Raw genomic sequence first — 26,327 nt, 5'->3', positions numbered from 1 at the left:
ATAAGCAGCTAATCTGTCACTCTGTGAGAACCAGACCTGGAGTGTTAGCTCGCTCTCTGTTTGTCATGGGTTGATTTATTTGTGGCGGCACGTGCATGGAGTCAGGTTGGTTGTTGGAGTTTGTCTGAAATTTTTGATCATTTAAATTAAGAAATGACCCAATATCCTGTATCTACAACTTCTATTTTTGTTGCCATGACATCAAACAGGTGTTGATGTTGTTTAATTTTTTCTTAAATCATGTCAAACCCTAAACTGCAGATGAAAAACAAAACCAAACAGAACTGAGACACATTCAGACGCTGCACACACACACACACAGACACAGACACACACGCAGGCTGGTCAGCAGATTACTATAATGACAGGAGAAGAAGACAAAGGGCGAGAGAGGTTGCTAGTGAATGAGGAGAGAAAGGGTGGAGATGGTCGTGTGAACTGTGTTTAATCTGCGGAGTGGGTGGTCTGCACACACACACACGCACACGCACACACACACACACACACACACACACACACACACACACACACACACACACACACACACACACAGTATTGTTAGATGAGGGTGGGCTGCAGACTCTGGATTGTTTGATCAGACTGAAGTAGCTGTTTTTCATGTCTGTGTGCAGGAATGTGTGTGTGTGTGTGTGTGTGTGTGTGTGTGTGTGTGTGTGTGTGTGCATGTGTATATGTGTGTGTGTGTGTGTGTGTATATCAATAACATGTTAAAGTGATCAGACCAGCATCTGATAAACAAATTGAACCAGTACAAACTGGTCCGTACAGTAGTAAACAGACCTCAGAGCAGCTCACACAGGTTTGATTGACAGCTGATGATGGTAGGTGGGATTATCCTCCTGCACCTTCTTTCTCTGTTTTTACTCCTTCTCTTCCTTCTTTCTGCTTCTACTCTGTATTCTCCTTTTCTCTCCATCTTTCCTCTCTTTCTCCATTACTTTCCCCCTCCTTTTCTTCTGTCTTCTCCTCCCTCTCCTCCTCCTCTTCCTCCTCCTCTTCCTCCTCTTCCTCCTGACAGGTGTGATGAGCAGACTCTACTTCCTGTACACACACTCAGATGTTTATTTCTGGCTGAAATGACACTCCAGGTTTCCGGATGTTAACAGACTGAACACACCTGACTTCAGGCGTGACATCACCAGGTGAGACCAAGCTTCAGGTATGACTCTGACGGGACACTGTGACTCTGCTGTCAACCTGCATGTTGCGGATGCCGAGGTCACATACAGGGATTGTTGCCGTAGTAACAGATAATCAGGGCCGTCATTGGTCGCAGCAGGTGTGATCCTCTGTGTTCACATCAGACGTTTCACTGCAAACACTTCTGAAGAAAGTCAAACTCCAAATATACCCACGTCCTCCAAAAGCATTTACTCGAGAGATTACAGACGAGGCGCTCCGCCATGACGGGAGAAACCAGATTACTGACAGAGACAGAGACACCAGACTGAAGGAACCAGAAGGAAACATACTCACACCTTCAACTAAAAACAAAATCAGGAATCCACTTCCACACCTCTACATGAAGGAGCCGAGAGAACCTAGGCGTGCAAACGGTCACACCTTGACAGCGTGCAAACAAAAGAACTAAATGTAAAGAATTCAAATTCAACTTCATTTAACACACCTGCTTTGTTTGTTTGTGCCTTTTAAAGCCTCATTAAATCACTGATGAAAACCTTCAGATCTATAAATAAACGATATGTTAGAGACCACACATCACGTCTCAGTTAATATATTTTATATTTTATGTCAGCAGTAGTAACAGAAGCAGCAGAAGAGGAATCACTCATGACAGTCGGTGCTGAGATATTCGACCTCCTCTCAGTGTGTCTCTGAGTGAACAGCTGTTTGTAGGACCACAGCTCCACCTGGTGGACAGACTGACTCGTTACAGCTCCTCCCTCTTATTTAGCTGATGAACACACGGAGAGACGGTTTGAAACGATGCAGCAGTTTGACATAAAACCTGTTCTGACCTGTGAACACACACCTGATGTTCCGCCCTGTGTGCATCATTTAGTCCATAAATAAAACGTTTAATTTTATTAGTGCTGCCCAGATTCAAAGAATTAAAACCCAATGTTTTAAACAGCGAGCACAGGGAGGTCTGCTCTTCAGAGACTCGTCACAAAGCTTTTACTCAGAGTGAAGAGAAGGAAGCAGGTAAGGTAACACCTGTGAGCCTGTCAGCCTCACTCTTCCTGTGTTCACTCAGGAACCTTCAGTTCTGACGTTACTGTTTCCTGTTGGACCCTTCTTTATTCTGACTCCTGATTCTTTCTCCTAAAGTCTAAAGATGTTTCTGAATACTTACCCAGGAGAACCGTCAGAACCAGTTCAACCAGTCCACCTGCTCGCCTCTGATGCTAACGTTACTTTTAAGTCTCTTTGTGTCATATTTATCGATCGACTTTTATTTAAAATCACATCAAAGTCTAAAAGCATGTTGCCATGACAACACAAACTCCTGTAGTACTTTACCTGTGTACATGTCCACCAGAGAGTCCCGGAGCTCCTTGCTGGGCGTCCATGTTGTTATGGCGGTCTCTGCTGGACTCAATGAACTGGTTTCTCTGGAAACACAAAGACATCAGAGCTCAGAGACCTCACACACACACAGTCACACACACACACAGAGACACACACACACAGACACACACACACACACCTCAGTCTTCTACTAAAAGAAGGTGCAGGTTTTCTGGAGTTCAGCTGTGACTGGTTAAACTGGTCAGTTTCCAGTCAGACCAGAACACAGAGTGACTCAAACTCAGGAGGTTAGAGGAGGTTCAATCCTCCTGATCTCCAGTCAGCCTACACGTCTGATCACATGACCCACAGGTCACATGGTCCCAGCAGGTCATGTGATGTTTCATCTGTACTCAACTTTAATTACCCAGAATTCCTCAGTGAGAGACGCTCAGCTGATCAATGAAACCACAGTCGCAACTCGTCAATAATCTACTTCAGATCGGTTCAGTACGGGTTCAGACCCAAACCAGACCAGTTCAGATCCGACAGTGTGCTGCGACCAGTCTGACACCAGTTTAAACTGGTTTCAGACCGTATTTAAACTGGTTTCAGACCGTATTTAAACTGATTCCAGACCATATTTAAACTGGTTTCAGACCGTATTTAAACTGGTTTCAGACCATATTTAAACTGGTTCCAGACCGTATTTAAACTGGTTTCAGACCATATTTAAACTGGCTTCAGACAGACATCAGACACTTTGAGTCGCTCTCTTACTCGTTGAGTTGCCGCTGCAGGTTGCTGATCTTCTTCTTTGCCCTCTGCAGAGCAAACTGAACGTCTTCAGCTCTGCTGCTGCTCGACGCCATCAACACACTTCCACCTGTCTGACTGCACACCTGACCGTCTCCATGACAACCAACCAGCACACTCTACACCTGCTCAGTGTGCTTCCAGGTCACACAGGCAGAAAGGGCTGTGATTGGCTGACAGCCAGAGGCTCTTAACCAACAGCATCTTAAATATTGATGAGCTCACAGTGTCAGGTAACTCAGGTGAGTCAGGTAATGACAATAATAATATTTACCTTGTTTTTATTATTTCATTGTGAAAGTCTGAAACGATTTTATTTTAACTCTTGACCTTTTTATTCTTTTCATCGTGTTTTTCTGTTTCAGGTGTGACATCACACTACGAGGCTCTTCTGATTGGTCCACAGGAAGAAGACACAGTGCAGACACTTTCATGATCACAATTTTTTATTCATGATTAAATATTTGATATAAATCAGATAATAAGCCGTCCTCATGTCGTCTGTGTCTCTGCGTCTGTCAGCAGTTTTTCCAGCAGGACGGCGTCCACCCGATGCTTCATCACAAACCGTCCATTCAGGTGGAACACGGGGATGTCGTACCTGTACCTGTCCCACCACACGCTGTTCTCTGGGAGGGTGATGTCCACCTGCTGCAGCACAAACTGAACACACACACACACACAAACACACACGTTAACACGGAACAGAGAAACTGTCGACAAGCAGGGTCAGCTCAGGTCAAACTGAAGAGAAGAAGAGTTTGAAGTCTCACCCGGTGTTTGAGCGGCTCCAGCTCCTCTTTGGCGTCATCACACAGAGGACACGGATCCTACACAGACACACACACACACAAACATTATCATACGACACTGATTTCTCATTTGTCAAGACAATTTTAAATTCTTTTAAACAATTCTCATTAGTTTACATCTGTTTACTTCATAAAACACAAACAGAAGCAGTCTGAGGTTTTAAAAGAGAAGAAGAAGAAGCTTCATCCTGATCAGATACAAGGTTTCATGTTCACAGGTCGACAGTCTTAAGTTAGAAGGTTGTTAAGCTTTAAAAAAAAAACTTCAGTTCCTGGGTCACATTTTTAACCATCGAGATGCAGCGAGAAAAACAGCAGCAACCTCTCCGTCCCTGAGTGTGCAGCAGTTCAAGTTCTGATCATTAAAAACAAGAATATCAGGGTCTAGCTCTTCTTATTCTTGTTGCCGTAGTAACAAAGAGGTGTAGGTATCGTTTGAGTTTGACTATATTAAAGTTTGTAGTTCAGGTCTGGTGAGGACTCGGTCCGGGTCGTGTGGTTACCTTAGTGAACAAAGTGAGAGTGGGTAAAGAGTGTGAAGAGAACAGTCGGAGGAGCTGCAGAGCTGCAGGTCGACTCTTCAGGAAAAACATTTCATCTGAGAAAAGAACAGAGAGAAACAAAAAGTGTTACTGACCTCCACACTGACCCAGATAATCCACCGAGCTGCAGGCCGGCCAATCACAGAGCAGGAGGGAGGATAACGATGAAATACCAGCTGAGCTGCAGCAGCACGGCCAGAAGAAAAGCTGGATCTGTTTCTCTCTGCGAGTCTGACTTCAATGCTCAGAGGCGTTCAGAGAAACACTGAGCGAAGATATTCTGACTGTTTTTATTAGAAAGAGGCGTTCACGTCACGACTGTCACGATGTTCACGACTGTTACTACTGTCACAGCTGCCACGACCTTCACCACTGTCATGGCTCTAATGACGTTCACAACTTTCACAGCTGTTAGAACGCAACTGTCAAAATTGTCACGGCTGTCACGAATGTCAAAAAAGGCAACTGTCCCGACTCTTTTCCCCAAACTTCAAAACTAATTTCTATCATAAAGATATTTTATTTGCAGAAAAGGGAAACCAGTAAAGATGACAAACAGATGCAGGATTTTAAAGATAATATAAAGTGCAGTTAAAACACAGGAAGAGATCACCAGGTGTTCATGTTACTTCATGTTCCAGGTCTGTTTCAGGGATACTCTCTGATCAGCTCAGAGTTAGTTAGATTAATTAAACTGAAGGAGAGCTACATACACACTCAGAACACCAAGTCAGGAGGTGTCGTCATTATTTCCACACACACACGCTATATTGTCAAAGCATCAACACAAGATAAATCAATGATGTTGCATGAGTAAAACTCCAAAACTGCTCTGGAGCGCTCGCTGTCGCTGCCTGACACACGCACGCGTGCGAGAGAGAGAGAGACACATGTGTCATGTGTGTGCAGTGTTTCTCCTACCATTACGCGCACACACACACACACACACACACACACACACACACACACACACACACACACACACACACACACACACACACACACACACACACACACACACACACACACACACACACACACACACACACACACACACACACACACACACACCATCATCATCATCATCATCATCATCATCATCATCATCATCATCACGAGTTAGCCGGTGTTGCGGTTTATCTGGTGACCGTGTTAACTGGTGACCTTCCGCAGAATGCCGCAGTGGTTGTCATGGTTACAACAGTTATTAAAAAACTGAAGATGGAAATTTGGACTTTTAGGTTTAATACCTGCAGACGGTCACCAGTTAGCTAACACTCACTCCAGCACACAAACCGTCTCCGGTTCTACGGACCCGAACCCGCCGGTAAACTCACCGACTCCCGTCGAATAATCCCGGCTCTGTCCCGAAGGAAACCCCGCTGAATTGTTTTGGTTCCGTTAATTTAAAGAAAGTTTCTTCTGTGAAGTTTGGTGAAAGTTTGGAGCGACGAGAAGAACACAAACACCGCTGCCTCTCTTTTTCTTCTTCGTTGGTTTAAAGCTCGGTGTTTGGTGAACACTGCCCCCTGCTGACCGGGTGTTTTAGGTTTTATGTGTTTTAACAAAGTGTTGTACATGATTGTTTTTTATTCTTGTATTCAAACGTTCATATCACGGATGAAGGGTGCATTAGATTGATTAAATAGACAAGTTTCAGAAAAACAGTAAATATGACTCATTTATGTTTTACACCGCCATCATCCAGTCTGTTCTCTGCACCTCCATCACTGTCTGGGTTGGATCTGCAACCAGACAGACACAGACTGCAACGAACTATAAGGACTGCAGAAAAAATCATCGGTGTCGACCTGCCCCCCATCCAGGACTTATACCAGTCCCGGGCCAGGAAACGGGCAGGTAGTATCACTGCAGACTCCTCACACCCCGGACACAAACTTTTCAAACTCCTCCCCTCTGGCAGGCGTTACAGAACCACAGAACACTGTACGCAAAACAACCCGTCATAAGAACAGCTTCTTCCCCCAGGCTGTCACTCTGATGAACACTAAACAGTCACAGAGTGTCAGACCTGTCGCTGTGAAATGACTCTAAACCAACCGTCACTGTGAATATACATATATGTATATATATATATATATTATTTAATTTAAATGATTAATCTACACACACTTATTTATGTAAATACTGTAATTGACATCTTTAATTGACCCCTCTGTCACTGCATTTTACTTATCATGTTACTTCAGCATCTTTTGCACGATGCACCACTGCACTGTTTCATATTTAGTCATGTAAATATTAGTCTTTTCTTATTATGTTTATTGTTGATATTTAATGTTGTACCTGTACATAAGAGAGCACAGTTCACCAAAGTTAAATCCCTTGGGTGTGTAAGCATACCTGGCCAATAAATCTGATTCTGATTCTGATTTATTTTAACATTAGACGTTCCTTCTTCTTTTTCCGACATCTAAACTGAATCTTTCTGTAGATGATGGTGGATGTGTGTCTCTGACTTCTGTATGTGTTGCTGTGGTAACAAACAGATGTCAATGTCGTTGGATTTTCGTGAGAGTTGTGGTCATGACGACCCTCGAGTTATTGATCACAAACATCGTCTTAAAGCGCCAAATCACAGAGAGAACGACCTTAAGAAACGTTCTTCAGTTCTGACGTTCACTCGTCTTCAAACGGTGGGAAAATGATAAAGAAAGAAACGTTTGTGTTTCGTTACATTTTTATTTTCACACATTAACAAACATTCAAACTGTGCAAATGAAACGATGAGTCAGTGAAATCTGTCAGACCTCAGAGGAACTCCCACAGGCAAACCATACTGGGAACCTGTACTGGGACGTACTGGGAACCAATACTGGGATACACTAGGAACCTTGACTGGAAACCAATACTAGGATGTATTGGGAACCTTTAATGATGCATACTGGGAACCTGTACTGGGACATATTAGGAACCAATACTGGGACATTACTGGAACTCAACTGGTTTCCGTTATCATGTAAACTGGTGGGAGCCTTTATTCTGTCAACACTTTTGGAAACATTCAGCTGAATAATAGTTTTTGGTTTGTGTGTAAGTGTTTGCTAGTTTGACACTTCTAAATATCATGTGTTTTAAATATGATATTTTGATGATCGATTGCATCAAAAAGTACCAAAGTTTGATGAGACAGGTGTGTAGGAGAGGAATGAATCCATCACAAATGACAAACAAAGTTCTTCAGAATAAATAGTTTGAACTGGATGTAGTTTGATGATTAAATGCATTTTCTCTGGGTCTCTTTATACTCTGGGTCTATACAGTTCCTGGGGTCTGTTCTGGTTCCTGTGGTCTGTCCTGGTTCCTGTGGTGTTACCTGGTTTCTGTGGTCTGTCCTGGTCTTTGCAGTGTTCTGAGCTCCTCTGTGGCTGAAATCAATATCCCAGCATGCCTTGGTAAACAGGTAATAAACAGGAAGTAAAGCTTGATGCACAGCATCAGTAATGAGCAGCAACAACGTCCTGCTGCGGCAGCCATGTTGGCTCTGAGTGATATCACCATGGTGATGTCATGGTACCACTGAACCATACAAACAAACACAAACTTCTCTGTTGTCCAGCAGCCAATCAGAAGAGGCCCCGCCCTCCGGTCTCTATTAAGTCCACTCTAATTGGCTGCTTCCTGTCTGACTCTTCTTCTCTTCTGTCTGTGTCGCTCTGATGGACGAGCCTCCTCCATCGTCTCTGATCCTTCCCATCATCCTTTGCTCTGCTGGGTGTGGACAGGTCAGCTGATCTCAGACCAGCCGGGTCAAAGGTCAGAGGGGTCACAACATCATGGCTCAGGAAGATCAGAGGTATCCACGGTAACCTGCAGACCAAACCAATCACAAAAAAAAGCAAAAAAAACCTAATGACTTTATTGACAAAAAAGACCTCGGCAACATATCTGCTACCCTCATCAACTAGTCCTTAAACCTCATCAACTAGTCCTTAAACCTCATCAACTAGACCTTAAACCTCATCAACTAGTCATTAAACCTCATCAACTAGACCTTAAACCTCATCAACTAGTCATTAAACCTCATCAACTAGACCTTTAACCTCATCAACTAGTCCTTTAACCTCATCAACTAGTCCTTTAACCTCATCAACTAGACCTTAATGTAACACTGCTGAAATTGGACAACAGCATCTATCATTCAAATCCCCTGAGCCAATTGGATGCAGTCTGCAGCCAACAGGCATCTACCTCCTTTCCCCAGGTGAACTAATCACCTGACTGAAACCAATCAAGGAGTCAGTCAGAAGGCAGCAGGACACAGTCATTCCTAAAACAGTCAAGGAGAACTTCTGAAAGAAAAACTTTTGCTTTCAACCCTGGACACAAAGCTGGACTTAACTTAACTGAGACTTCAAGCCCTTGAGGAGCTGATGTGCTGCTGCTGCTGCTGAGGAGGAATGTTTCAGGACTGAACACTGGTGAGACATCCACAATGGAACATTTGATTAAATTGCTGCTCCCAAGTTGAGCAGACTTGTGATTTTGTTAACTGTTTGCCTAAACAGGTCAGGCCATATTGCCGGAGCAAAGAAGATGGCGAGCTAAAGGAGCAACTTAAAAAGACTCAAGAAGATTCCCTCAAAAGGCAGGCCTCAAGCCTGGCTGTCTGGCTAAATGGTGTGGTAGGATTTCCCCTACCTCAATAAACATTTGAATTCTGTGGACATTCTGCACACACATAACAAATAACTGCAGTACGTGTAATGTGTTTTGGTGCATTGATTTATATGAATAGAATTGGGAATATTTAGCATACGTTGTATGGAGGGTAAAAAGTGCCCTTAAGAATCTGTTAATTGAAGGCCTAGTTTCTTTTATTTAATTGTGGGATTTTCCTTGATTAAGTTGAAGTGTTTTTTGTTATTTGTTAAAAACTTTGAAATACAAAACCGGTTATCAACATTCTGTGTCGTGTGTTTAATTAATTCTCCACCAGCTCCAAGAGTCTAACCTACATTAGCCCGGTACACATTAATTTGTTACATCTTGTTTTTTGATAATTGATTATTTATAAATACATATTTTATTTAAAGTAAATGTTGTATCCTGAGTGTTTGTAACCTCATCAACTAGTTCTTTAAACCTCATGAACTAGTCCTTGTTAACATAAACCTCAGCAACTAGTCCCCAGATCTCTACAACTAGTCCCAGACGTCTTAAACTTGACGTCAGACTTGTCTTTACCAGTTTTCTCTAACCAGTCCTGGGACTTTGTAAACTCAGATCTGACTTCTGCAGGTCTGGGTGTTTCTCCCGTACATGACGTTTTTCTTCTAAATCATGGTTCTCAAACTATGGTACACGTACCACCGGTGGTACGCGGGCTCCCTGTGGTGGTACGCAAAGAAATCTCCACAATATTAAAAAAAAAACCTCTTCAGCATAAAACGACACTTTTTATTTTTGTCATACTCTTATCTTATCTAGCTTGTATCTATTGGGTTGTATTTTTATCAAATGTGTTTTCCCCTCTAAATTAATCTTGTTTTTGCAACAAACAACTTTAATCTGCTCAATTTATGCTCGCGCGTGCACAGACATAAACATCAACAGAGGTATGCCTTGCATTTTAATATTTCAGTACTGAAACAACAGCAAGCAGCTGTAGGCCTACATTAACAGATATTCTGTTATTTATTGGAGTTCAGCACAGAATCGGTGGCAAGCAGCTGTACATTTTAAAAACGGAGCATGGAGGAGCTTCAGTTTTTGATGGATGTACGGACAGTCGCTCACCCGCTCTCTCTCTGTAGCTCTGAAGCTGATGTGATTCTGCTCTATTTTGCTGTCTTAACACTCCGCAGGAGTCGAGAGGGATTTTTTTTAAAAGGCAGATTTGCTATGTTGAACGCAGAGACTTTTAATACAGCGGCTCTGGTTGCACGGAACCTGCAGAGCGCGCGCCTGCACTCTCTCTCCCCTGCTCTCCCTCTTGCTCTCTCAGGCACGCAGCAATTTTATGAATAAATGAAAAATTAAATTAGAACAGGTCGGAAATATACTTGGGCCCAGGTATCGTCTATTAGTGGGAAACACTGGAGATTAAATATTCTCAAACAGGTTGTTGGTATAAAGTTGTCATTTTTATTGTGCTGCACTGTTCTTTTGATTTGGGCGAATGTCAGAGTTGTGTGGAGTTAAAGTGCCAGTTCTAGCGCTAGCCCTTAGTAGTCCTATAGTGTGGCTGCCAACAGTCAATAATAAATAACCTCCTGCGTAAAATGTGTGTAGAAATAGGCCTACAGTGTATTTTAACATTTACCATAATGGTGGTACTTGGAGAGCCAAATATTTTCTGAGGTGGTATGCAGTCTAAAAAGTTTGAGAACCACTGTTCTAAATGAATATTATGGGATCTACATGAGAAGACAAGGAGCAGCATGTGTAGCGGGTCGTCACCTTGATGAAGATGGTGTCGTCTTTGATGTAGCTTCCTGTCTCCAGGACACTCTGAGACACAAACAGAGGACAGCCCGATGCAATGTTCATCTCAGCCACTGGGCGTCTGAAGCTGCTGCTGTTTGGATCGGGCTTGAAGGCATCACCCAGGTGTTTCCTGGTCGGACCCTGGTCCATCAGCATCAGAGTCACCTGAGAGGGAGGGAGAGAGAGGGTTGTCAGGGTTCTTCAGAACTGTAACATCCACGATTTCATGTTGTCTCAATCTAAAGCTGTAGTCAGGAAGCCATGATGTGATTGGGTAAAAGAGTTTCATATCTTTCAAACGCTTGCCTGCGGCCCCGTTACAGCGAGAAGATTTGGGGGGGCATGGCCCCACCCTGTCCATGTCTACAGCCGGTTCTGATATCCATACCTGTTTGATACCATGGTACCAGTATTTGGTAATTTCTTATTTTAATAGAGATGTGATGGAGAACCAACAGGTTGGTTAGCAGTCAGTAAACCAGTCAGTACCTTCTGTTTGAAGGGCCATGGCAGCAGGGCGTCGTACTCGCCCCTCATGACCACGAAGAACAGTGATAGGTGTGTCCCCTTGCCCATCCCGTCCCCGTTCAGGTAGACACGGGCGCACATCTTGTACCCGAAGTATCCCGTGTAGAACGGCTGCGAGTACAACGACAGAGTCTTTGCAGCCACCGCTTCCTGTTTCCGCCTCTTGTAGTCGCGGATCTTCCAGATCAGAGTCCCGTTGTAGCTCGCTGTCTCCAGCACCTGAAATCGCAGGTCCATGTCGGCCAATCGGATCTCGTGTACACTCAGCATCTCGTCCTGTCGCTTCAGCTGAGTCTCCAGAGACGCTGCAAGCAGAGAATGTTTATGATTACCCATCAGGTGCCTAGGACTTGCATGTAAATTGCCCTGGTAACAAACAGGTATCAGTATAGTATCACAGATTAATATTCTGGTATCGTGACAGCCCCACTCGTGGGTTTGTGTTCTAACCTAGCGTGTGTGTGGATCCTGTCCCGCCACGCCCTCCTTGTTCCAGAGCGTTGAGCCTGGTCCACACGTTATCAAGTGTTCCTCGCAGGTTCTCCACCTCCTCTCTGAGCAGACGCAGAGACCGGAGCTCCAGCTCCACCTCCAGCAGCTTCTCAGAGTGAGAGCTCATTAGTTTCTACAGGCAGACACACGATTGGCCAGTCAGGTTTAGGGGCAGGGCCAGTCTTTGGTTTCATTGGTTACCTCAGTGATTCTCAGGTGGAGACACAAACCCTTTTCACACATACGGAAATCTCCTGAAAAACTTTGCGTGGACTTTACCCGGAGTTTCTCCGGCCAGACCCCTAGTGTTTTTTCCGCAGAAAGTCCGAGTGAGCTGATGTCTGAACGCGGCCCAATATACTCCGGAGATTTCAACTCGAGCCAATGAAAAGAGAATGACGTTTATATACAGTGACTGTTTAAAGTGTCTGCAAGCGAACACTACGATCTCCGTACACGTAGTTAAACGGCTGCATTATGTTTTCTGTTCCTCAGTATGTTGTTCTCCTCTCTTTTGTGGATGTTGTCATTCCATTGGATTACACATAGCATTGATATAAAGGCAAATATGCTCATTATAACGTCGTGTAGCGGACTCTGTTGCTTCGGCTGCTACTTCCGCTGCTATTTACCTCAGGAAATCCTTCGAGCCCCCTCCCCTCTGACAGGGAAAGTCCCCCGCTGTGAGGAGCATATGTGAACGGCGAGGTCGGGAGAATCTCCGGATAAGTCCTCCTGTAATTTCTAGATATTATCCGGAGTGCATATGTGAAAACGACTATACAGGATCTCTAAAGGTGGACTTATTCTTTAACTTCCTGCAGTTTGCACCATGGTCAGTGATTGTCTTTAAACCACCACAACCTTTACATAGCACACCTAACACCCCCCACACAGGTGAGCAGTGATAAGCTGGTGTTTGTTGGTACCTGCATGGTGGCCAGTTTCTGCTCCATCTGTCGGTTCTTTTCTCGCAGCTCATCGTTCTGATTCTCCAGCTCGGACAGACGACTGTTCAGAGCAGGAAGCACCTTGTACCTCTCCAACAGCTCCCCTTTAACATCCTCCACCTGGACACACACACACACACACACACACACACACACACACACACACACACACACACACACACACACACACACACACACACACACACACACACACACACACACACACACACACACACACACACACACACACACACACACACACACACACACACACACACACACACACACACACACACACACACACACACACACACACACACACACACACACACACACACACACACACAGGTGAACTCCTGCTGGGGGAACCCTACAGTTACCTCAAACTATTTGAGATTATATTTGACTTGATACAGCTTTAAAGGAAGAGTGTGCGACATGTTCTCCATAAATAAATCAGAGATCCAGTCTATCCTGTGTAAATGTCTCTCTAAATCATGACTGTCTACAATGAGTGAGAAGCTCGAGTCCCGCTGGCTGTGTTGTTGTCAGAGCTGTGTTTACATGGATGGGACGGCTTGCAGCTCAAGTAAAGGACAATTTTGTCCGCCGCTTGTGCTTAATGGTGCTTAATTATGATGCGTTCTAATTCATAACTCCTCCTTGTGAACGTGAGTGGAGGGGGGTTGGAGGTCTGTCTCTGGAGGAGGTGTAGCCAAATAGCAGTTTGTTTTGGTTTCATGCTGGAGCTCTAACATTGTTGATGTTAAAGTTTTGTCATGTGTGGATAAAACGTAACAACACATGGGAAGATGCAAAATGGCTGCTGGTGACTTTAATCATTATTATGATTTAAAATAAAACAGTAACAGCCAAAGTCTTCGTTCTTGTAGCAACAGAAAGTTCAGGCTTCTGTCCGTTTGTGTTTGTGTGTTCTAGTTGACTTTGTTACGATGTTGAAAAATTGTAAACTCAAAGGGCTGATGTGGTTGCTATGGTTACCTTCTTCTCTAACGTGGAGTTCCTGTTGGCCATCATTCTCAGGTGTTCAGCTGCAAAGGTGGACTCGTGCTGCCTCATCTCCTGATTCAAACCCTGACACACAGAAACGCTCGAAACGTTCAGTGAACACATCAACATACACACACAGTATACTGTACACAGGAGGAGGAGGAGGAAGAGGAGCATGAGGATGAGGAGGACGATGAGGAGGAGCATGAGGATGAGGAGGAGGAGAAGCATGAGGAGGAGGAGGACGAGGAGGACGAGGAGGAAGAGGACGAGGAGGCAATGAGGAGCATGAGGAGGACGAGGAGGAGGAAGAGGAGGAGGAGGAAGACGAGCATGAGGAGGAGGAGCATGAAGAGGACGAGGAGCATGAGGAGGAGGAAGAGGAGGACGAGGAGCATGAGGAGGAAGAGGATGAGCATGAGGAGGAGCAGCATGAGAAGGAGCATGAGGAGGAGGAGCATGAGGAGGAGGAGGAGCATGAGGAGGAGCATGAGGAAGAGGAGCATGAGGAAGAGGAGGAGCAGGGATGTTACCTTGAAGGTGCAGCCGTAGCGGTGGAACTGACAGGTCACCTGAGCTTTGGGACAGTCGTGTTGGTGACTGGAGAGCTGAAACATGAAAGAAGTCTTTAACACTAACAGGTAACATGGGGCTCAACAGGTGACACACTGACACAGAAGTGAAGTGAGCAGCAGTCATCTAATTGGACGGCTGAAGACGGGCCGGATCGTACCTCACTGCGTGGCAGAGAGGAGAAGGAGCAGTGGTTTGGACAGGACACGGGGAACGCTGGACACACCGTCTCTTTGTGTTTCTGAAAAAAATACCAACTTTATCAGATCTTTTATTTGTCGCCCTCGAAAAGGTGGAGGAGTGGCTATATATATGAAAAAGAATTTTCATGTTACCCTGTTATCCTCACTCTCCATCACCAAACAATTTGAACTCCTTGCCCTGAAGCTTGAATTCTCCCATGGCCAATCTCTCACAATTACAGGTTGTTATACACCTCCCTCTGCCTCCCCTGAAGCCCTAGCCTCTCTTGCATCTTGCGTGACCGGGTTTAATTCCAGCGAGCTTCTTTTGGTTGGTGATTTAAATCTTGACTGGTTGACTGCCTCGTCTGATAATCTGAAAGTTATCTGTGACTCACTAAATTTAACTCAATTGATCAGTTCCTCAACTCGGCCCAATACTAAAAACCCATCAAAATCTTCCTTACTTGACCTTATCTTAACAAACGTTCCCCACAAGTACACTGATACAGGTGTGTTTGCAAATGACCTGAGTGATCATTGTACCATTGCAGCTACAAGAAACTCCAAGCTTCCAAAGTCAAAGCCCAATATTATATGCAAAAGAGATGTTAAAAACTTTGCATCTCAGCTTTAACACACGATTTATCTGCCTTTGAGTGGAGTAGAATTGCTCTATTTGATGATGTAGAGCTGGCTCTGGAATACTTTCATGATGAATTCCGACGTATTGTCAATAAACATGCTCCTTTTTGAAAATTTAGGGTAAAGGGCCGAAAAAATCCCTGGTTTTCCTCTGAAATTGGAAACCTCCTCAAAGAGAGAGACATTGCTTGGGCCAGGGCTCGGAAAACAAAGACAGAGGTAGACTGGCTCAGCTTTCGCCAGCTTAGAAAGAAATGTACTTCCCTTATTAAGAGTCCTAAGTCTGACTTCTACTTAAGTGAATCCATAAAAAATAGAAATGACCCTAAAAAAAATTGCCAAGTTCTTTAATTACTCAATCTGGTACACTGTCTGATAAGACAGACATATTAAATTGTTTTAATGATCATTTTATTTCTGCTGGATCCTTGTTTGAGTCACTAAACCCTGAACTGACAACTGCTGGTCTGGCTAGTGTTAACACACCCTTGACTCCGCAGGCTGTGAGTGGACCCATCACTTGCCCGTTTGAGTTTACGTCTGTATCTGTCACTGAGGTAAACAATGCACTAAAGAGGCTGGACACAAGTAAAGCAGCAGGACCTGATAAAATTGAACCATTTTTCTTAAAGTTGGCTGCTGATTTTATTGCTGAGCCTCTCACATATTTTTAACCTGAGTCTTACCAGCAACAAAATTCCTAAAATCTGGAAGTCGGCCTTTGTTCTCCCCATGTTAAAAGGGGGTGAACCCACAAATGTAAATAACTATAGACCAATTTCTAAATTGTGTATTTTAGCTAAATTGTTTGAGAGGATCATCAGTGACCAACTAAAGGAATTTTTAGAATCAAATAATATTTTATCTCCTCTCCAATCTGGCTTTAGAAAACAGCACAGCACTGTTACAGCTGGGCTGAAGGTCCTAAATGTTTTAATTGAAGCTCTGGACAGCAAAAAATATTGTGTCGCTCTTTTTATTGATCTTTCAAAAGCATTTGACACAGTAGACCACAACCTGCTGATTCAAGCCTTACATCACACTGGCTTATCTAAACATGCAGCTGCCTGGTTTGCCAACTATTTATCCAACAGAACACAATGTGTTCAGGTGGCTGGAACTACCTCTTCCTTTCTGGACATTACTAAAGGGGTGCCCCAAGGTTCAGTGCTGGGACCCATTTTATTTTCAATCTATATAAACAATCTCTGTAATAACTTGTCAAATGCAATGTATCATTTTTATGCAGACAACACTCTTATTTATTGCTGTTCAACCTCACTCACCCAGGCTTTTGAGTTTTTAATGTTATCCAGTCTCGTTTATATGATCTTAAATTGGTTTTAAACACAGATAAAACCAAGCTCATGGTTTTCCCTCATACAAAGGTGCTACCACAGAACATTACAAATATTGTAACATCTAAAGGAAAACCTATAGAGCAGGTTTTAAACTACAAGTACTTGGGTTTTATCCCAGATCAGGAGCTTTCATTTAAAGCTCATATCAATAATCTGGTCACTAAACTTTGCATGAAGCTTGGGTTCTTTTTTAGAAATAGAACCTGCTTCTCTCTCAGGGTCAGAAAGAAATTAGTGACAGCGACCTTCTTGCCCATTCTTGATTATGGGGACCTGCTTTATTTGAGTGCGTCATCCAAATGTCTCAAGTCCTTGGACACTATTTTTCATTCGGCACTGAGATTTGTCACTGGCTGTAGTCGTCTCACCCACCATTGTGAATTGTATTTGAAATCGAACTTGCCTTCTTTGAGTGCACGCAGATACGTACACTGACCCTAATTTATAAGGCTCTTTTAGGCTTGATTCCTTTATATTTGTGTGCTTTATTGCAGAGAACAAGCAGTCGCTATGCCTTGCGTTCTTGTACTACACTTGTTCTATCTGTTCCTCGGGTAAGGACTGAATCAGGAAAAAGAGCTTTCAGCTTTGCTGCCCGCTCGGCATGGACTACTCTACAGACTGAACTAAAACTCCCTGAACTTATTCCACTTGGAGCTTTCCGTTCTATCTTGAGGGACAGACAGTGAGAGACCATTGAACAGTGCCTGTGTTTTTAAAATCTTAAATTGTTGTTTTATTGTTGTGTCACAGCTCCCACACTTTCTTTTTATTGAAAACACTGTGTTGTTAATCTGTACTGTCACTTCATTGTAACTGTTCTTATGACATGTGCTGCTGACCAGGTCACCCTTGTGAAAGAGATCCTGATCTCAATGGGTTTCTTCATCTGGTTAAATAAAGGTTAATAAAAATAAATAAAAATAAAAACATCGATATGTTATTTTAACACCACTCAAGTCCTCCCAAGTTCTCTGCAACTAGTCCCTGACAACTGCAACTGATCCCTAGACCTCTGCAACCCATCCCTGGAATACTGCATTCTAATCTATGACCTATATCGGATCCGCATCCTCATCTAGTCCCTAAATTCTGAAACCTGTCCCTGTCCCCTGAAGTCAGAAGTGATGTCATCACTCACCTGCAGGTCAGTCAGAGGCATCTTGGTCAAGCAGAACTCACAGCCGGTCTCTCTGTGTTTACACTTCCAGTTCAGGTGGTCAGGAATCTCTTTCCTCATCATTCGCTCCTTACATTTACCCAACGGACAGGGCACCTCGAAGAACGGACACACATTCAGGTGGTCCTGCAGACAGACAGGTGAGACACGCACAGGTGAGACACACAGGACGGCTGAGGCGCTGAGATAGAATCACACCTGGGGGATATTTATAACTTTAAACCCGTTTTTCCTTTATTGTTCTAACCAGTGATTAACCTTTAACTCAGTTTAAAATGTAACATTATACAGGACTTTTTACAGCCAATCAGAGAGCAGGATTCTCTGTTGCTGTGGTAACAGTGTATAATGATGATGCTCTCACAGGTATCTGCTGCAGACTCATCTGCTCCTGACAGCCGTTAGCTTCACTGCGACAGAAAACCTTCAGCGCCATGATCTCCCGATGACAGCAAACGTCTCTAAAGATCTGAAACACGAACACCGGAGCTTTAATAGGTAACCAATTATCCACCAATAATCAATGATGTCATCGTCTCTGTTGTGATGTCACTTCCTGCCCACCTTGTCTTTGAACAGAGGCTCCATGTCAGCTGGACACACCGGGTTTGAATGACTGAAGGAGGAGAGAAGAGTTACTGATACACCTGAGGATGAACGCACCACCTGCTCATCAGAGCAGGAACTACAACCTGCACCTGGTACTTTACCTCACGACCTGAGACACTTACACCTGTTGTAACATCACAGGTAAATATTCTAAATGTGTCATAGCACAGTTATTTATGTAACAAGTGTTTCCATTACGTTGATCAAGTCACACAGGAGGACACAGTGTGATGACCTGTACAGGTGTCACTGAGGACACCAGAGCATAATGACCTTTAGCTTTCAGTGACCTCAGGCTGTAAGGTTAAGTAGCAAACATCTGGGACCACTTCCCATCTACCTGTCTCTCTCTGTCTCTGTGGTTGTCTCACCTGAGGATGTCGTTGATGCAGCTCTGACAGAAGCGGTGTCCACACTCAGTCTGGCGCGGCTGACACAGGACCAGCCTGCAGGCCTCGCAGCAGTATTTAGCTTCTGGAGTTTCTATAAAGTGATCTCTGAATCCTCCATGAAGAGGCAGAAAACCTGCAGGAACACCTGAACAGAGAGAGAGAGTGGGAAAGAGAAAGGGGGTGAGAGAGAGGGAGAGAGCGAAAGAGAGAGGGTGAGCGTATACCTGAGTTTATTCATCCTTACTGAGTTTGAATTCAGAGTCTGAGAGAGCAGCATCTAGTGGACATTAAAGGAACTTCAGCTCTAAATGAAACTTGCAGCTGATTGGTCCTTTAGCTAATTAACTAGTACAAATCTAAGCCAATCACAGATCAGGGTTTGGTGGTGAGGTGTGATAGGTGTGTGTGTACCTTGTGAACTGTTGGGGTCGTTGGGAGGCCAGGGATTGACTGGCCGATGAGAGGGCGGTGGGATGGGTGGGACCACCGAGAGGGGCGTGGCCATGGAGGGCGCCACCTGCTGGAGGGGAATCTGCACCTCCCTCCCGTCAGCACTCCTCCCTGCTGACATGACCTGAGGGGGGAGGAAATGTGGATGACAATGATGTAGAAACAAATTAATAAATATTGATAAAAGTGATAAAATCTCTGAACTCTGTCTGCACATGCTCAGTGGAGCAGAGGGGGTGGCAGGTTGAACACAATCCATCAGGTTGACCGTTACAGTGAAGCACCGAGAGCAGGAGCGCCTCCTGGGATTCTGGACCTCACCAGAACAGCTGACACACACACACACAAACACACACACACACTCACACGCACACGCACAGCTGATACACACACACACACACTCACACACACACACACACACACACACAAACTCACTCACTCACTCACACACACACAAACACACAGACACACATCTACACACACACAGCTGATACACACAGACACACCTAAAGACACACACACACACACACACACACACACACACACACACACACACACACACACACACACACACACACAAACATCTGATACAAACACGGACAAAAAACAAAATCACTTCCTGTCAGGGCTCAGCTGTGGGGATGCTAGGGGCTTTTCCAGAGTCTGCATCATTAACACACACACACACACACACACACACACACACACACACACACACGGACACACCACTTACTGTGTGTGACCTCATCACAGACTAAAGGACGGACTCTGATTTCCGACCAAACTTGAAGTAAAAAACTCCAGTTGATTTATTCTTAACAAAGACAAAATGTTGAAACTTTAGTCTTCTAAAATCACATGTTTTTTAACCATCTGTTTTGTCTGAAATCTAAACGTACCAACGCTTTAATATAACCTTCAAATGTTCAGCGTTGTCTAAACTGCTCAAACACGTCAAAGCTGTTTTTTATACAGCGTGCAAGAGTGAAGACAATAAATGACCTGATGTAGGGTGGGTGGGACTTCTAGTCTTATTGCCATGGTAACAGAGAGTTGGAGGACAACATGTAGGTTATAATAATTCAAAATCATTTAGCTTCTGTCTAAACTACAAATTAAATTTTGTTTTAGAAACACAAAAACATTAAAGATGCAGAGATTAACTTGGTCGCCATGGCAACCAGGAGGAGAAAACTCTGTTCCTCATGAGAGTGCTGCTGTCATGTCACACAGGAAAACACCTGTGTGATGACCTTTGACCTTAAGAGTCTGAGAGGAGGTTTTGAAATGAGACGAGGTCTCACTCTGACTCTGAAATCCTGACCAAGCTGTCAGAGTGGCCGTGTGTGAATGCTTCACAGAAACAGAAACTGTTTCAGCTCACTGCAGCAGAGGGGGGTTTCCTCTAAGTCACACCAGCTGATACACACACACACACACACACACACACACACACACACACACACACACACACACACACACACACACTAAGGGCGCTCTCACACTAGGCAATTTGTGCCGTGCCAGAGCGCGCTTCAGCCCTAACGTCCAGTTCGTTTGAGCAGTGTGAGAGCTCCGATCCGTGCTCAAGCTCCATACACTTCCTCGGCCCTGGCACGCTTGGAAGAGGTGTGTACACGGGAACACAACGTGGACAGCCGTCATTATGGAGAAATCTGTTCTGGCTGTTTCTGACTAACATGACTCAAAATAAGACACAAAGTCAGTAAAGCAGCTGTCATGTTCTCTGTGATGTTCTCTGATGTGCGGACGCGGACTCGACCCTTTTATTTTATTTTATCTTATTTTTATCAAGTCCGCCTAAAAGTCTTGTGAACACGCTTCATGATCACGTTATGTACAAAAGGTAACCGTACTCAGTGATGAAGGAGGCGGGGGTAATCGTGCTTAATTATGGTACGGGACGGCTGGGTCGAGTGAGCCCTAAGTTCTTCTTAAATGAGAATCAGACGAATAAACACTCAAAGCTACAATTAGCTGCTGCTAACTGTGGAACTTCTCACTCCACGACTGAGGACGACAGAGGACGTCTGAGGGCGAATGAGGACATCTGAGGATGAATGAGGATGACAGAGGGCGACTGAGGACGAATGAGGGCGACTGAGGACGACAGAGGACGTCTGAGGACGACTGAGGAAGACTGAGGACAACAGAGGGTGACAGGACGACTGAGGATGACAGAGGACGACTGAGGATGACAGTGGACGAATGAGGACGACATAGGACATCTGAGGATGACAGGACGACTGAGGATGACAGAGGACGACTGAGGGTGACAGGACAACTGAGGACGACTGAGGACGACTGAGGACAACAGAGGAGGACTGAGGAAGACTGAGGGTGACAGGACGACTGAGGACGTCTGAGGATGACAGGACGACTGAGGAAGACAGAGGACAACTGACGACGTCTGAGGGTGACAGAGGACATCTGACGACCACTGAGGACGACAGCGGACGACTGAGTACGTCTGAGGATGACAGAGGACGACTGAGGGTGACTGAGGACTTCTGAGGATGTCTGAGGATGACAGGACGACTGAGGGTGACTGAGGACTTCTGAGGATGTCTGAGGATGACAGGACGACTGAGGGCGACTGAGGATGACAGTGGACGACTGAGGATGTCTGAGGATGACAGTGAACGTCTGAGGATGACAGAGGACTACTGAGGACGTCTGAGGGCGACAGAGGATAAATGAGGACGACAGAGGACAAATGAGGACTAATGAGGACGACAGAGGACGTCTGAGGACTAATGAGGACGACAGAGGACGTCTGAGGATGACAGAGGGTGACAGTGGGCGACAATGGACATCTGAGTACGTCTGAGGATGACTGAGGGTGACAGAGGACTACTGAGGACGTCAGAGGATGACAGAGGACGACTGAGGACGACTGAGGACGTCTGAGGATGACAGAGGACGACTGAGGACGACTGAGGACGTCTGAGGACATCTGCGGACGAGTAGTTTATTAAAAGTTTTGGAACTTCATCATTCTACAGATCATTGAAATAACAGATCGTTTAAAAACCCGAGCTATCAATGCGTCTCATACATCTTCACCCTTCACGTCTTCCAGTCAAACGTCTGACTTCTGATTGTGTTTCTGTTAAAGTTTCGTTGTGAGTCTGTTTCCGTTCTGAGATCAGATCACCTGTATTGATCTCCCAGGGGAGGAGGGGGAAGAGGAGAAGGAGGGGAAGGGTAACAAACTGAAGTGAAACTTAACTCTTGGACATGTAACCACATCATCTTTTTGTCCCTCCTGTAGACCCATAGTTCACACAGGTTGTGGTTTGATGTGATCTGAAAGTAACTGCGCTCTCTGAGGAGACCATTAACACATCATCAGTCACAGAAACACACCTGTACATTCTCTGCGTCGCCTGTGCTGCGTTCACTGACAGAGATTTTCTGTTTTAGTCTCAAATGACTCAAATGATTCTTCTGTGATTAAGAACGAAGCTGAGCGAGTTTCTGTTGGTCGACTTACTGCTCAGTCGTCTCTTTCAAACATTGAACAGAGTCGTCCTGAGTCCTGATTGGACTGTTCAAAATACCATCCTCCAATCAGACACGAGGAGGTTAGAGTTTAAAACGAAATGACCTCCGTTCATTGGATGTCTGATAGTGTTTTAAACAGAACCTTAAAATAAAACTCAGGCTGCAAAAGAGAGAGAGAGCTCAACCAGGGCTGGTCCAGCGTGCTAGAGAGAGGGGAGAGAGAGAGCAGCAGAGGAGCGACGTTAACGAGACGCTGAACATCTTTGTGTTTCGTTGATGAACGTGTCGAGGACAGAAAATGAACCATGACAACAGCTTCGTCCTCCTGGTTTTATAAATTGCCTGTCGGCTTTAAAGTTTCTTAAAATACGAGAATTTGAACTTTGAAAAGATTCAAGTTTATATAAAAACATTGCTCATGTCGGGTTAGACGTCCTGCACAAATAACATGCTTTAATTAAACTCTGCAACTCGTGCACGCCGTCCATCAGAACAGCAGAGACATGGAGCAGCTCATCAAAATGTTCCAAAGAAATAGATTTAAAAATAAATTTGCTGAGAGCGGTGTGCAGGAGAGAGACGAAGGCACGAAGACAAACTTCAGCAGAAACGCTGCCATGTAGTTTTTCTGCAGTTTTTGAAAAGTAAAAGTAAACAAATCTTCAGCTGATTGATCTGAACACTCCAAGTAAACGTTCAAAGTTCATACAGAACGAGGGAGAGAGAGAGAGAGCAGAGAGAGCAGAGAGAGCAGAAAGAGAGAGAGCGAGGGAGAGAGGGTTCTTCAGAACTGTAACATCCACGATTTCATGTTGTCTCAATCTAAAGCTGTAGTCAGGAAGCCATGATGTGATTGGGTAAAAGAGTTTCATATCTTTCAAACGCTTGCCTGCGGCCCCGTTACAGCGAGAAGATTTGGGGGGGCATGGCCCCACCCTGTCCATGTCTACAGCCGGTTCTGATATCCATACCTGTTTGATACCATGGTACCAGTATTTGGTCATTTATTATTATAATAGAGATGTGATGGATCGTCAGCGATGAAGAACGATCATTGGTCACTTTAAAGCTTCTCAGCTCGCACAGTCTCGCTTTGAAGAGGTTCACGACTGAACTGCAAGAAGTGTCCACAGATCGTCTCCAGGACGACGTTCAGACTGTAAAGGGACTTTGTGATAGGACGCGGTGTGCGCTGCGCTCGCCGCGGAGTAGGGCGCAGAGCAGAAGTGGGGCGCTAGGTGACAGAAACGATAGTCTGGAAAGTAGCTTGTTGGATGTGCAGTGTTTTTGTTTCTGTCCACTCTTCAGTAGAAAGCTCTGACCTCTCTCCTGCTGAGGAGACGAGCAGTGAAGAAGAAGAAGAGGGCGTGGCTTCATGAAATCCTCAGAACACGACAGGATGTGGGAGAGTCTCGGCTCGTCTAGGAGCTGCAGCTCTATAACGAGCGCTTCACACATTTCGGCTGCTGTTTGAAACACGCCTGGTACACCGAAACTGTCCAACATCTTTACAAACTAGAGCTCTCTCCGATGTCCCAGTGGGTCTTTAGAGCTCAGGAAAGAGGGACACCGTTTGTTGACACCTGATCTTCCCTCCGATTGGACGCGCTGAGGTGACATCACGGAGCACTGCGCTCAAGATTTTTAAACTTCAACGCAAGAATGACGAGCTTTAACGCAAGGTTCTATCTGAACCAGTTCTCTTACCCGCTTCCATCGCTGCAACACCTGTTGGTTTGACCTGATAACTGCTCTCATATCTGGCAAATCGAGGGGTGTCCAAAACGGCCGTGTGGCAGTGCCTTAAAACCACCTACCTTCTCTGGTCCAAACAAATCCAGAGCATTCAGGACCAGAATCTAAAGTTAGAAGGAGGACATACTGGCTGCTGCATTGTTGTCAGAGAAGCCAGCACTTCAACATGTTTCCTTAATGTCTGATCATATAGTAAGATCACTTTATCATTTCACTCACTACACATCTTACTGATTGGACCTTTCATTTATTTTGATATCCTAATATACAAACAGAGAGAACTCGGGGTGCTGATGTCATCTCACAGCTCTACATGATGAGTCTAACACAAAGAAAGGCTTTAATAAATACAATAACAACATCTCCCTGTCAGTGAATATCAAACCATACATACGATTATAACAGTGAGAATCATCAAATATTCAGGAAGATGAAATAAAACGTTTGTTTTCTGATCACTCTTGAATGAATAATTGCTCCTTATATAAGGACATATACAGCGGATCGTTACGGTTTAAATTCACTCTGAGTTTGATTATTCAGGTCTGACTGTAGTTTTTGTATCCTTTGTGAGATTAAACGTTAGCTGCTCTTCTAGTTATTGATCGATTATTGATCATTAATTGATCTTTGGCTCGATTTATTCTGTCTGTGAATCTGTAAACACACTCAGCTCGTGCTAACACTGTTAGCTTCTTTAGCTTCTTGTTTGTCTATTGTTTGTTCAATAAAGATTATTTTAGTTTAAACACATACACACACGCGCGCACGCGCGCGCGCACACACACACACACACACACACACACACAGAGCTAGCTGTAACATCTGTAGTTCTTCCCTCGATTATAGGCTAACACAAACAGCTAACATGTTCTGTTAGCATCTGTGGGTTCTCTAAGGGTTCTACTGAGGTTCTGCTGATGTTCTAGTCTCTGCGGGACTCACATGAATCTCCTCCGCAGGCCACAGCTCGGCTCAGCTCGGCTCGGCTCGGCTCAGCAGCTCCTCGGCTCGGCGGACTCTCTCCCGGATTCAAACCGTCGACCTGCCGCTGCCGCTGCCTCGGAGCCTCCAGGCTTCAGGCGGACTCGTCATGGTCCGGGTTCGTGTTCGGGGTTCGGGTTTGGGGTTCAGTCGGTCCGCTCTGTGAGGGAGAGTCTCTGGGATCCAGTTCACAGATCCAGCGGAGAGGACTAGGCTGATCACACTGGAAACCCCCTCCGCTGCTTCCGCCCAGGAAATCCCCCAGCTGCCCGGAGACCCAGCCCACCAGCAGGGGGCGCTGTTTACTTCAGGCTGCCCGGAGACCCAGCCCACCAGCAGGGGGCGCTGTTTACTTCAGGCTGCCCGGAGACCCATCCCACCAGCAGGGGGCGCTGTTTACTTCAGGCTGCCCGGAGACCCAGCCCACCAGCAGGGGGCGCTGTTTACTTCAGGCTGCCCGGAGGGAGAGTTGTTTGTCCGTCTGTTAAGTTGTTTGTATGCTTGTCGTGTATTACTTTGTTTTTGTGTAAGGACCTCCTTGGAAATTAGATGGTACATCTGAAGGAGTTAACCT

General features: G+C 44.9%; 2 protein-coding genes across 6 annotated transcripts in view; both read right to left on the bottom strand.

Annotated features, from left to right (window-relative positions):
- The window catches only part of mipol1 (mirror-image polydactyly 1), a 35,827-nt gene extending 29,655 nt beyond the window's left edge, over positions 1 to 6,172 (bottom strand). Inside the window, exons 1-2 of one of the 3 annotated variants that reach the window (XM_061063795.1) lie at positions 6,001 to 6,172; positions 2,506 to 2,597 (exon numbers count right to left, since the gene is read on the bottom strand). In XM_061063795.1, the coding sequence (XP_060919778.1) occupies positions 2,506 to 2,515 (10 nt within the window). In that variant the 5' untranslated portion in view covers positions 2,516 to 2,597; positions 6,001 to 6,172. Of the gene's footprint in view, positions 1 to 2,505; positions 2,598 to 3,273; positions 3,756 to 6,000 lie in introns of those variants that run through there. The other 2 variants (XM_061063794.1, XM_061063793.1) reach the window with 2 other exon arrangements.
- Positions 6,173 to 7,494: 1,322 nt separating this feature from the next.
- traf3 (TNF receptor-associated factor 3) lies at positions 7,495 to 26,033 on the bottom strand. 3 transcript variants are annotated; one of them, XM_061062448.1, is made up of 14 exons: positions 25,715 to 26,033; positions 19,448 to 19,610; positions 19,016 to 19,169; positions 18,600 to 18,651; positions 18,400 to 18,504; positions 17,997 to 18,161; positions 14,828 to 14,908; positions 14,628 to 14,702; positions 14,086 to 14,178; positions 13,063 to 13,203; positions 12,092 to 12,266; positions 11,603 to 11,946; positions 11,087 to 11,278; positions 7,495 to 8,494 (listed from the first exon to the last, which is right to left on the bottom strand). In XM_061062448.1, the coding sequence occupies exons 2-14, from the start codon at positions 19,605 to 19,607 to the stop codon at positions 8,459 to 8,461; spliced, it is 1,773 nt and encodes a 590-aa protein (XP_060918431.1). In that variant the 5' UTR covers positions 19,608 to 19,610; positions 25,715 to 26,033; the 3' UTR covers positions 7,495 to 8,458. The 3 variants fall into 3 exon arrangements, with proteins under 3 accessions (XP_060918431.1, XP_060918430.1, XP_060918432.1); XM_061062447.1 differs by having other exon boundaries at positions 19,016 to 19,181; positions 25,715 to 26,032; XM_061062449.1 differs by lacking the exon at positions 14,828 to 14,908 and having other exon boundaries at positions 19,016 to 19,181.
- Positions 26,034 to 26,327: the final 294 nt, after the last annotated feature.

The sequence above is a fragment of the Labrus mixtus genome, chromosome 18, assembly GCF_963584025.1.
Source record: "Labrus mixtus chromosome 18, fLabMix1.1, whole genome shotgun sequence".
Classification (NCBI taxonomy): Eukaryota; Metazoa; Chordata; class Actinopteri; order Labriformes; family Labridae; genus Labrus; species Labrus mixtus.
Note: the sequence above shows the minus strand (reverse complement) of the source record. Positions and strands in the feature narration are given on the sequence as shown.

Excerpts from the sequence above, each read along its gene's own strand:
- traf3 (XM_061062447.1), bottom strand. The coding sequence starts at position 19,607 with ATGTCAGCAGGGAGGAGTGCTGACGGGAGGGAGGTGCAGATTCCCCTC. Across the intron at positions 18,652-19,015 it reads TGCATCAACGACATCCTCAG|TCATTCAAACCCGGTGTGTC; the intron begins GTGAGACAACCA and ends CTCCTCCTTCAG. Across the intron at positions 13,204-14,085 it reads ACTCCACGTTAGAGAAGAAG|GTGGAGGATGTTAAAGGGGA; the intron begins GTAACCATAGCA and ends GTGTGTGTCCAG.